The sequence below is a fragment of the Rutilus rutilus genome (genome assembly GCF_951802725.1).
Source record: "Rutilus rutilus genome assembly, chromosome: 9".
In the NCBI taxonomy this organism is placed as follows: Eukaryota; Metazoa; Chordata; class Actinopteri; order Cypriniformes; family Leuciscidae; genus Rutilus; species Rutilus rutilus.
In genome coordinates this window covers 778,489-791,653 of record NC_140223.1, presented here as the reverse complement: position 1 = coordinate 791,653, position 13,165 = coordinate 778,489, and the positions used below count along the sequence as shown (strand labels likewise).

Below are 13,165 nucleotides of genomic sequence, written 5' to 3'. Positions count from 1 at the left end.
CATTTCAAAAACAACTTGTTTATCACATAATACTTATTGGTTCATGAAAATACACATTTTTCACTATGGGCCACAAGAGAAGTATTAAAGGGGTCATATAATGGTACATGCACTTTTACAAGTTGATTGCACTGAAATGTCTGTTGGCAGTGCCTGTACACAACCATCCTATCATGATAAAAATCCATCCAGTGGTTTTGTTTTAATCTCCTTATATGTTTGACCATCTCTGAAATCAAGCCGTTCGATATTGTGACGTCATAAGATCGTACGCCCCTCCCGCTATTGTGATTGACAGCCGTGTTTCAACACAAGACCCGCCCTGAGCAAGCTGTGACAGCCGTCGTCATAGTAGTCCGCCATTGTTGATATGCTGGAGTAGAATGGCGTCTAAGCGATTGTGGTGTTCTGTTCTTAGATGTAATAAGGAACACAGCAGTCATTTGGATGTTCCTAAATCCGAGCCGTTGAAGAAGCAGTGGCTGAGTTTTGTTTTTGAAGCGATATGCCCAAAGGATTGACGCGGGGATTCCCTCACGGGGATTCCCCACGATCGTCTGTGCTTTCATGTTTGCGCGAATCATTTCACACCAGACAGCTTCACAAACGAGAAAAAACGGATCGGTACCAACGTGTTCCTGCTGAACCTCCAGAAGATGTGAGTGTAATGTTTTATTAACCTTTATATTAGTATTTATATTAATCTTTGCGAAATTTGCAAACCTTGCTGCAGGCTTCACGATGAATGCGTCTAAGGTTTACACTCAGGGTACATTACGGCATGTTTTCTATGTACGACGTTCTCAATATAATTCATAATCCCACGTTTATAACGAATAACACGTGGTTATTGTGTTAGATACGGTCAGAGAATGTCTAATACGGTGTACCCACAGAACAGAGGGGCGGGGTGAGCAAAGCTCATTATCATTTAAAGACACATGCACTGAAACGGCGTGCTGAAAACAGAGCTGTTTTTGACCAGGTAAAATTAGTGTTTTCTTACAATACTAATGAGAATTTTTAATTAAAGTATATTACAAACTTTTAATTTAGACCCTAAAGAATCATATTAGCTTGTACAAAAATGGCATTATATGACCCCTTTAAGAAAATAAATTAGATTAATGTCTCATCATAATTTTTCTTTATCATCAGTTGCCAGTTTTGGGGGTAACGAGTTACAAAGTAATGGATTACAGTAACGATATAACTTTTTTGGGTAACGAAGTAACGCATTACATTAAAAATATCGGTAACTACACTACTTTACTAGGCTATAGGAACGCGCTTTCCTGCCTTACCCAAGCTGTGTTTTGCGTTACCTAAGCTGTTCGTTACCACATTCTGTGTGCGTAATTTCCTGTGACAATAAAACTAAGTAATTTATTAAATAAACAAGTAGGCAAATAAACAAGTAACAAGCAAACAAAATGATTTGCTGATGCAGGTACAAAAATACTTTTTTTCTTGCCCCCTCCCCCCCTCAACTCAGGAGTTAAATGTCGCCATAGTGATAACCATAGCAACGGACAGGACAAAAAACTCTGATATGTCAAAATAGTGTTAGTTAAAGTAAAAGTAGTTAAAGTAGTGTAAATGCAGACTAATAGACCTGCCACAGCAACATTGACAATAAAAAGATATTTTAAAGCAGTGTTTAATTAAAAACATATTTGAGAGTATTTAGGAAGGTATGATGTATTATTTACTTGTGATAGGGCTAGGCAATACAACGGTATCAGTATTTATCGGCAGTACACAATTGTCGGTAACGATATAAAAAATGTTCGATATAGCACTCGATATTTTCATTAAAATGCACGCGCATCGCTGGCCCGACCACCACAACATTGCCCAACATCAAATGGCAAACGTAATGAAAGTGGAAAGAAACTACAATACTCATATTTGCTTCACGGACCGTTTATCAGTTTGGACCATCAATGTCAGTGCAGCGCGAGCCGATCTTGATCAAGCGACACTGTTACTACACAGCGTTAAGAGAAAGCATTTGAAATCGCCACAGAAGTAATAACATTGCTGCAAGATCTAGTGAGAAGCATCAACGGATCAAACAGCACTGACGTGCAAACCAGGAGAAACATTTTACCATGAATGAACTAGTAATAGGCTTTAACTCCACAGATCAGCAACATTCACCATGGATTTAAAGTAGTAACACTAACTGTAACCATGGAAGTTTGGCAGGAATAGGAAAATGCTTTCAAGTACGTCACACATCTTTTTCCAGCACTTCAAATCTCAAATATTATCAGATTTAAATGTTATTTTTAATGTGATGACCAAAACATTATTTGTTCATCCTTCAAAGATCACCTCCATTTATAAAACTAAAAGTTTCAAGATGTAATAAAACCCACACTTAATTAAAAATAATTTATTTTAATATATTAATATATATATATATATATATATATATATATATATATATATATAAAATCAATGAAATTTCTCTGGCATTTCTTTCTTTTTGCTGTATCGAAAACGTACCTAACCGTGACACCACTGTGTCGTATCGAACCGAAACGTGAATTTTGTTAACCGTTACACCACTACTTATTACATGTTGATCTACCTCAAAGTTTGCCTTGATTGTTCCACATGTACACTTTTACATTGCTCACATTTTGTAACATTTTAAGTTCAAGAGTTTCTTTAACACTTACTTTTTATCTTGATATAAGATATAAAGAAGATATTTTTGTTTACAATTTATTTATGATTTTGACAGCTAAAACTAATATAATTTGTTGTTTGTCTTAATAATGTGGATAAATAAATAAAAACAGAGGTTTAAATTCAAACTTTTCTACTTGTCTTAAAAAAAGTTAATAATTATTAAAAAAAATCAATAATTATCAATACCGAACGATATGAAACATCATATCGGGATACATTTTTTAACTATATCGCACAGCCCTAACTTGTGATATGAACTATTATTATTATTAGCATTAATAATTAACTCTTTTTTTTTTCAATTAGTGTCACACAAAACACAGCAGATGAAGTTCTTCAGAAGCTGCTTCCTGTGTTTACAGCAACTAGATCAGCTTGGTAAGTAACACTGAGAACAAGCATCACTGTTAAAACATTATAACAGTTCTTACTTAAACATTATAAATTAATGGTTTAACAAAAATATGAGTGTCACACTTCAGCTTTTTAAACCCTTCACCTATCTGACCTGATTTGTGATCTACGTAACCATTTTTTATGATATTTGTGTGAGAAATTTATTTTCAAATATATGCATTTATAATGTATAATTTTCAAATATATGCATTTATAGTATATAAATAAAGATTTATATTTACTTTTTTATATTAATTTTAATTTAATTTAAATGTTAATACATTTATATTTACTGAAAACAGATGTATTCAATGTATTTCATTTTATCAGTGTTATATAATCTTTCTCCCTCACATAGAGACATTGTCTCTTAGAATAACAGTTAAACTTACTGATATATGGAATTAATTGTTTAAAAAAAGAGATATTGCACAAATTATAAACACAATTAAGAAAAACAATTTCTGTTTTGATCTGAGAGAGTGAAGAGTGTGTCATTGTTCTCTACAGGTTGGGTGATTGTGGTGTCACAGATGAAGGTTATGCTGCTCTGGCTTCAGCTCTGAGATCAAACCCCTCACACCTGAGACAACTGGATCTGTCATATAATAAATATGGAGACTCAGGAGTGAAGCTGTTTTCTGCTGTACTGGAGAATCCTCTCTGTAAACTGGACATACTGAGGTAAGATCATCTCTACCATAAAAACTCGGAGTGAATATGGATTAATATGTAGATAGTGCATACAATATATGTTTGGTGTAAGCCTCATCCGGTGGTTCAGCGACAGATTCCTGCTTGAACCGTCACATCCTGCCGGCGGTAGAAGGCAGCGGTGAGGAGTCTCCCATAAGAGGAACATTTACATCTTCATATATTATTATCCCCAAAAGAAAGTAAAACTAACAGTTAAATAAATCGGACGAACTACAAACCAGACAATGGAGGTGGAAATCATGGTCCACTCGGACTCCATATCTCCAGTCTCCCTTGGGATCCAGTCGAAGCTCTGCCGGAGGTGGAGGTTAAAGATCTCTCTGACAGGGGATTCGGCCAAACGTTCTCAACAAACCCTCACAGTACGTTTGGGTCTGACGAGTCTGTCCAGTTTCCTCCCCCGCCATCGGATCCAACTCACCACCAGGTGGTGATCAGTTGACAGCTCCGCCTCTCTCTTCACCTGAGTGTCCAAGACATACGACCGATGAGATGAAACGACCACAAAGTCGATCATTGACTTCCGGCCTAGGGTGTCCTGGTGCCATGTACACTGATGGACACCCTTATGCTTGAACATGGTGTTTGTTATGGACAAACTGTAACTAGCACAGAAGTCCAATAACAGAACACCACTCTGGTTCAGATCAGGGGGGCCGTTCCTCCCAATCCCGCCCCTCCAGGTGTCACTGTCGCTGCCCACGTGGGTGTTGAAGTCCCCCAGTAGAACGACGGAGTCCCCGGTCGGAGCACTTTCCAGCACCCCTCTCAGAGACCCCAAGAAGTTTGGCCCTTAGGCGCACACGACAGTGAGAGACCTATCCCCGACCCGAAGGCGCAGGGAAGCGACCCTCTCGTTCACCGGGGTAAACTCCAACACATGCTGGCTGAGCTGGGGGGTATAAGCTTAGCAAGGCTGAGCTTGTCGCCACCTAGTGGTAAAACAATGTAATCGATAAATGCGTTACTATAAGTGCAAGCTGATTTACTCTATTTTGATCGCTACCGTAGACATCAGTATGTATATTTGAACTTTAAACTTTTATCCCAATACTTCTATGATAATTTGAACTATTGTATCACATAAATAATAATACTATTATGAGGTTGAAAAAACCTTTTGTGAAGCTGTTTCATGGCGACTCTCTTGGTCAGCGATAGCACCAACTCAGATTTGAATGTTGCAATATGATTTTCTCAAAGGTTTAATAGACTGAGGAATGTGAAGAAGATCATGTGTGTGTTTGAATGGAGATCACAGTATTTTAAAGATGAATCGTGCAGCTCTACTGTCTTATCTGTCTCTCAGCATATGAGTAGCGCAAGGGCTTTTCAGTGCATTCAGACTCACGTCGCTTCCACACGTCCACTTGAAAGGGATATTACGACACTCATAGATAACGACACATTTCATCCTCTGTTCGAAAAAGAGTGGCTAACTTCTGTCAACCTCGTCTATAAGCAAGGATAAAAATAAAGCAATTTAATTTGAATCAATATCGATTCTGGAATAAAAAAAATTCAAATCATAAACAAATAGAATCGCGATAGTTAGGTGAATTGTTTTTTTCTCCCAGCCCTAACACACACACACACACACGTTCCTTAAAATGTTTACAAATACATTGAGCACACACACACACACACACACACATTCCTTAAAATGTTTACAAATACATTAAGCACACACACACACACACACGTTACATTTCCATGTTTTATGGGGACTTTCCATAGAAATAATGATTTTTATACTGTACAAACTGTATATTCAATCCCCTAATCCTAACTGATGTACAACATGAACTAATTAGTATTTTATATATTTCATATTGACAGCATTATGTTATTTATTTTTTAAGTGTCATGTTTATCTTTGGATATAGGCTTAATGTGTGTAATTGTTCTCTACAGGTTGTGGAAGTGTGGTGTCACAGATGAAGGTTGTGCTGCTCTGGCTTCAGCTCTGAGATCAAACCCCTCACACCTGAGAACACTGCATCTGTCATATAATAAACTCGGAGACTCAGGAGTGAAGCTGCTCTCTGCTGGACTGGAGAATCCTCTCTGTAAACTGGAGATACTGTGGTAAGATCATCTCTACCATAAAGACTCAGAGTGAATAAGTGCATACAATATATCTCCGGCGTAAGCCTCATCCGGTGGTTCAGCGACAGATTCCTGCTTGAACCGCCAGATCCTGCCGGCAGTAGAAGGCAGCGGTGAGGAATCTCTCTGAAGAGGAACATTTACATCTTCATATATTATTATCCCCCAAAAGAAAGCAAAACTAACAGTTAAACCGGACGAACTACAAACCAGACAACAAATGCAGGATACAGTGAAGAGGTTTTTTAAATCACAAATGTTTGGTGTAAATCAACTTGCCTTGTAATGCTTGTGCAAACAGACCCTTGTAAAAGCGTGAGCATTTCCTCAAAATGTGTGTGTGCAGCTGAAAAGAGGGAAGTGGTGTGTGTTTCACCTGAACCAGGACTGTCACCATATCAGATTTATCACTACATGATTATCATGGCCAAAATAACACACGATAACAATATATCACCATATCTATGGAAATCTTGAAAACAATTTGAACAGAGACACACAGTGTTTCTTATCATCAAGTGCTTTGACTATATCAATAATTACTTTTATTGCAGCAGTGGTAGTGCTGTGTTTTTTCCTGAAACCAGATTGATGCTTAGATAAAATTGACTAAGCATTTAAATACTCTTTCACTTGTACACTAATCAAAGATTCCAACACTTTGGCCAATGCTGAAAGTTTGGAAATGGGTCTATAATTATTAGGCAAGGTAGGGTCACCTCCTTTCAAAAGTGGTAAAACATAAGCAGACTTCCATACCTTGGGAATTTTGTTTGTGACCATTGAAAGATTAAAAAGATGAGTCATAGGTTCAGCTAGGATATCTGAAGCTAATTTCAAAAAGAAAGGTTCCAAATGATCGGGGCCCGCAGGTTTTCGAGGATTCAATTGTTTCAGGGCTTTATGAAAATCAGCAACAGAGAAGGAGCTAAAACTGAAAGTTTTGTCGGCAGTAATAAAGGTGTCATTTACAGGCTCCAAAACTATAGGGGCAACAGAATCAAACAAGAAACCAGATGATATGAAATGCTCATTAAAACAATTTAACATTTCTACTTTGTCAGATAAAGATGCACCATTCTTAACTAGAGACAACAGAAAACCTGTTGGTTTAGTCGATGCAGATAATGACTTAATCGTTTTCCAAAATTTTTGGGGGTCATTTAGATTATCTGTGGTTTCAAATAAGCAAAATTCAGCTTTAGCTTTTCTGAAAAGTGAAGTGAATCTGTTTCGCAACCGTCTGAAAACAAACCAGTCAGCATCATTATCTGATCTCCTTGCTTTTACCCAGGCTACATTTCTCTCGTGGAGCAAATTAGAAATCTCAGAAGTAAACAAGGGATTGTACGGCCCCTTAATTCTAAATTTACGAATAGGTGCATGTCTGTTAAGAATATCAAGAAAACTGTTTTGAAAGAAAGTCAGGGCTTATTCCACATCATCAATCAAGGCAATTCTACTCCAGTCAAAATAAAATAAATCATATAAAAACCCAGCAATCATTATCATATTTCGCCTTTCAACAATACGAGGTGCAGGCTTGGGCACCTTAGTATCTCTAACAGCAGCAATCACACAGTGATCACTCACATCATTAGCAAAAACACCTATTGCAGAGTACTTAAAGGGATACTTCACCTCTGGAAAGATGAATGTGTATTTAAAATGGGTCATTTATGTAGAAGAAATGTGAAATTATTTTTGAATTTGGAGCTTTCTTGACTGAGAAAAGTCAGAAAAAGTATTTTTGGCTTATGTGGATGAAAGACAACAACTCCCAGAATGCACTTGCTTCGCTGCCCTAGGAGGCCACTCCCAAGCCACGCCTACCGGTAAGAGAGCCAAGTTAAACAAAAAGGCTAGGCTACTAGTGAGTCTCTGTGATGAGTCTGCTCAGTATTTCGAGATCGCCCAAAATGTCCGGGATTCGGCTTTTGCGTTCTACAGTCGCCATTCATTATGTTTACTGTGGCAAGCAGGACGAAACTGAGGGTCACGGAAGAATCGCGCGAGGCCGGTGGCGTGATTACTGATGAGCGGCACCTGTTAGACGCACCGGTCTCGTATCTCTCTCTCTTTAAAGTAATGTTAAAACGCTCATCAACCGATCACTTGTTTAGCGTTAATGTAAACACTACATTCAGATTCACCAATCGGAATGAATTCAGTTAGATTGAAACAAAAGGTGTGCATGCAAACAATGAATGGCGACTGCAGAAAGCAAAAGCCGAATCCTGGTCAGCTTTCTCCTACTACTCAGCTTTCTCCACAGAACAAGAGTCTGCTAGCTTAGCTTCCAAAAAAAGATGGCTGACACTATGTGTAGATTCTGTGAGTGAGATCCCCCTATGGGCGGGTTGAAAACATGCGGGACAGCCCCTACTACTGGCTGTAGTCTTTAGCCTCTGGCCAAAAAATCCTCAGATGACGCAAAATTAAGATTTTTGCCTCATTGGAGGATTTTTTCCAGACAAAAAATACATAAATCTCTCGTGTCAGGAGGATATGAGGGTGGAAAGCACGGTAATTCGAAAATACTACAGGTTTTCTACTAATACAAAGCTTAATGCTAAATCCTGAAGTATCCCTTTAAAGGGGCATTGGTCAGGATTTAATCAATGAGTGATGATTTCTCTGGACATTTAGGATTTGGCCGAGTAGGAGTGTTAATTAATTGAGTCAAATTTGAAATTGTCACACTGCTCTTTAAAAGCATCTGATATCGGCCTTAGCCAGTCCCAGTTCAGATCACCAACAACAATAGTGTCATTACAAATAACTTGATTTAACAAATTTGATAGTGTAGATGAAGAGTCATTTGATGAAGATGGAGTTCTATAACAACCAACCAAGCTGATATAGTGGTCTTTAGAGACTTCAAGGTTTAACACTAGAAGTCCCAGAGAGCAGCCATTTGGCTTTTCTACCTATAAAACCCACAGGACAGCCGATGGGCTGGAAGGCTTTAGGCTAATATCCTTAATCAGCTGTGAACAGTTGCTTTTGTTATGTAAACGATGTGGGGCCATGCTGAGCCACTTCAAGGAAACTTGTGTTTCACTTTGCCATCTTAGGGAGAAATCAACACACATGTTTTTTTTTTTCCTTTGTTGCTGAGATTTATTGATAAAAACAGGACAAAATAAAATAAAAAAGAAACCAACCATTTGTACACATATTTACAAATAATATTAAAAAGTGAGTGAGTACATTCCAGCAATCACTCACAATCCTGGCACTGCCATGGTATCTCCCGTCTGCATTTACCACATGTGTATCTGTAGCAGTGAACACATCGCACAGTGGCATGATTGTTCTTGCATTGGTGTTTGACCTCACACATGGCTCTTTTTCCAGGGCTAGGTGTGGAGGGTTGTGTCCGAAGCAATTGTTCTTTTCTTGCCTTCTTCGCACACATATGAGAGTTAGCCAACTCTCTTGCAAGCTCCAGCAGGAAGTCCACCCGTCTTTCCTGCCTTCCGGTGCATGCTTGATACAGCACATGTGCATTCAGTGCTGCCATGTCAATCATGTTATAGAACACGGCAACTGGCCAGCGCCGTGTCCCTGTGCAGACAGTGTACTCCCTCACCATCTGGTCCATCACATCCACGCCGCACTTTGTGGTGTTGTAAAGGGTGACAGTGTTTGGCTTCCTTTTGGTGGTATTATCAGTCTGAATCACGCTGTGCACGCTGCTAAGAATGTAGACGGTCTTCTTCCGTTTGGCCGCATACGCCGTCAGCGTAGCAGCAGTGGTTGAAAACACCTAATAAATAAGATAAATTGTTATTTTCATAGCACTTTTACACACAATGACACAATGACACACTTGGCAGTGTTGATTCTAAAAATTAGAAACACATAAACATAGAACCACAAAAGACCTGCAACATACCTGAGTGGTGAATTCATTGCGATCTGTGTGTCTAGCGGATTGAGGGATTTCCCGGCGAATCTTGTTGACTGTGCCGAGGATGGTGGTTTTCCGGCTAAGAAGTTTATGCGCAAGTGACAGCGATGTGAAGAAATTGTCCGTGGTAACATTTCTGCCCTTGTCTAAGAATGGTTCCATCAGCCTCATCACTACATTTTCAGACAGTCTCTCTCCACTGGGACGACTAGGGTCCTTGCCAAGATATGGGAGGACATTACAAATGTACTTGGATTTTAGGTCGCAAGCCACCCAAAACTTGATCCCAAACTTGTCAGGTTTAGTTGCAATATACTGCAGGAAACAGCAGCGAGTCTTTGACGGGAAAAGCTGTTCATCAACGGTGATATGTAGACCAGGGTTGTAGGACGTGATGCAATTGGTGACAAATGATCCCCACACACTGGAAATTGCAGCAAACTTATCAGTCTTTGCTCGATCACTCCGGGTGGACCTGTCATCAAAGCGTAGGTGTCGCATGATGTCTTGGAAGCGGTTTCGCGGCATTGTTCCAATGATATGTGGGTTTCCCAGGTTTGCTGACCAGCAGTCACGTAGTGATGGAACCTTGGTAAGCCCCCGCAAGATGACAATTGCAATAAATGCCATTAGTTCAGGGAGGGCCATGAACCAATGAACATGCTCCGTTTCCTGTGCATGTTGAATAGTCCATTCTTGAATGCTATGAAGCATGTCAAGAGTGATGAAACAGGAAGCTCTGAAGGCGACTCGAGATACTTTTCCTGGCCTTAGCTGTTGGCTCTCCATCTGCAGCGTACGCTTTTATTGGGGTGAAAGGGAGACGCGTCCCCACCTGTTCTTCACGCCACACTGTGCCATCTTTCACTGTCTCTGTCAGGTCAGTCCCCAAACGGGCTCTCTTTTTTGGTTGAGGAGCAGTCTCCTCATCTGCAGTGTGAACAAATTCAAATTGTGAGCAATGGAAAAGTCAAATGATATCACAAATGCATGCATAGATACTAATAATAATTCCAGTATCTCCTCTGTATCGGAATAATGTCTGAAATATCTTCCTAAATAAAAAGATACAACTAAAGCAAAGAAACAACTAATAATGTTTTGCACTTCAGATGGCAGTGAATGTCTGCTAAGTAGTACAAACAAAAAAGTGGACAATACAAAAAAGGCAGAGTAAATATTTATGTCACTCCACTCTGCTTTTTTGGTGTTTTCCACTTACTGGTTTGAAATGAAATAGGAAATAATATGAAATGAAACTTAACCTGAAGACAGATCAGACAGCTCTGAGTCCGAATCCGGCTGAAGTTCTATGTCTTCTCCATCTGAGTCACAAGGGTTTACTTCACTCAGGATCATTTCCAAGGCCTGCCGAGTGGTGAGTCTTGTCTGCATTTTCTTTTCTTGGAGAGGAGGTTCGTACACCACAGAATTCTTGAGGGCACTGAAGTAGTAGGCTATGTGCAGTGAGATTTTATCCACTTCAGCACAAAAGGAATTACCTCTCATTTGAGAGCTAGATGTGCTAATTCATACCTGTTTACACCTGGGCAAGACCCTGCATGCCAATGTGAGACATGGTCAATCAAGTTCTCTGCTTTTAGCAGCCCTCCCTCCCCCACACATACAAACAAGCCACCAGCAACCATTCACACACACACCCCCAACCCCCCTGCAGATTGCTCAGGTAATGACCACATTTACACATGAATTGATGCTAATGATAGCCAAAAGACTAACCAGTTAGCATCCACTTGGCTAAAGGAGGGTTACAAATCTCTGGGACTTCTAGTGTTAAGGCCAAAAACTCAAATTGTTTACACACCGATTTTGAGAGCACTAAACTAGATTTGAATTTGCTTTTGATATAAATGGCGACACCTCCCCCTCTTTTTGGGCGATCTGAACGATACACATTATTACACATTATAAAAGGTTTAATGTGTGTCATTGATCTCTACAGGTTGATTGATTGTTGTGTCACAGATGAAGGTTGTGCTGCTCTGGCTTCAGCTCTGAGATCAAACCCCTCACACCTGAGAGATCTGAATCTCTCTAAGAATAAACTAGGAGCCTCAGGAGTGAAGCTGTTCTCTGCTGGACTGGAGAATCCTCTCTGTAAACTGGAGATACTGAGGTAAGATCATCTCTACCATAAAGACTCAGAGTGAATAAGGATTAATATGTAGATAGTGCATACAATATATCTTTGGCGTAAGCCTCATCCGGTGGTTCAGCGACAGATTCCTGCTTGAACCGTCAGATCCTGCCGGCGGTAGAAGGCAGCGGTGAGGAATCTCCTTGAAGAGAAACATTTACATCTTCATATATTATTATCCCCCAAAAGAAAGCAAAACTAACAGTTAAACCGGACGAACTACAAACCAGACAACAGATGCAGGATACAGTGAAGAGGTTTTTTAAATCACAAATGTTTGGTGTAAATCAACTTGCCTTGTAATACTTGTGCAAACAGACCCTTGTAAAAGCGTGAGCATTTCCTCAAAATGTGTGTGTGCAGCTGAAAAGAGGGAAGTGGTGTGTGTTTCACCTGAACCAGGACTGTCACTATATCAGAGTTATCACTGCATGATGATCATGGCCAAAATAACACACAAAAACAATATATCACCATATCTATGGAAATCTTGAAAAAAAAAAAAGAATAATAATGCTATCAGTCAAATTCATCTTTGTTTATTTTGTGTTCTTTTTGAAAAAGAAGAATCACTCCATCACAAACAAAAGGAATAATTACACTTAATGCGACCAGTTTGAAATAATGGTAACACTTTATCACAAGTATACAGTAAAACAGCGCTTATAAATCATTTTCAACTAATGAATAGTATTTAATAGTATATAAGCTGTAGTTAATATATTAAGAGACAATATACAAATAGTGAGTTAATTTATTGTCACTGTAATTATCAAAGTGTTATTGTTTAATTAGCTCTTATGTAAAGAGTTAGATAATGCTTTGTTAACAACGTATTAACCATAAACATTTCTCACTTTAGATTAGGTCATGGCAAATCAGAAAATTTCATTAACCTGTTAACCTTTGCCAGTGCACTGGCGCACTGAAGCGTTTTTTTTTTTTTTTATAGTTCAAAGTTACTATAAGATTTTGTTATTACCTTGATAAACTATACATCATTAAAAAGATATAAGACTCAAGTTTCAGTATTTGACCACTATTGTATTCTGAGAAACTTATAGTGACAGTTATGTCTTAATTTGTGTCAGGAGTTATGTAATGAAAAATTGAGTCGATACCTTTAATATGAATTATGAGCGTCAGCCACTCCCATTCAGAAATAA

At 38.9% G+C, this 13,165-nt stretch overlaps 2 protein-coding genes across 13 annotated transcripts in view; one reads left to right on the top strand and one right to left on the bottom strand.

The window, feature by feature from the left end:
* The window catches only part of LOC311297683 (NACHT, LRR and PYD domains-containing protein 3-like), a 432,890-nt gene that overhangs the window by 378,445 nt on the left and 41,280 nt on the right, over positions 1-13,165 (top strand). For all 11 annotated transcript variants that reach the window (XM_084420082.1, XM_084420081.1, XM_084420080.1 and 8 more), the window contains 4 exons: positions 3,010-3,081; positions 3,610-3,783; positions 5,731-5,904; positions 11,805-11,978. In XM_084420082.1, coding sequence (XP_084276208.1) covers positions 3,010-3,081; positions 3,610-3,783; positions 5,731-5,904; positions 11,805-11,978 — 594 coding nt within the window. The remainder of the gene's footprint in view (positions 1-3,009; positions 3,082-3,609; positions 3,784-5,730; positions 5,905-11,804; positions 11,979-13,165) is intronic.
* Positions 5,915-11,714, bottom strand: LOC311297692 (piggyBac transposable element-derived protein 4-like). Of its 2 annotated transcripts, XM_084420098.1 has the most exons (3): positions 11,107-11,714; positions 9,827-10,771; positions 5,915-9,697 (listed from the first exon to the last, which is right to left on the bottom strand). In XM_084420098.1, exons 2-3 carry the CDS (start codon positions 10,628-10,630, stop codon positions 9,149-9,151), a joined length of 1,353 nt encoding a protein of 450 aa, XP_084276224.1. In that variant the 5' UTR covers positions 10,631-10,771; positions 11,107-11,714; the 3' UTR covers positions 5,915-9,148. The 2 variants fall into 2 exon arrangements, with proteins under 2 accessions (XP_084276224.1, XP_084276223.1); XM_084420097.1 differs by having other exon boundaries at positions 9,827-11,714.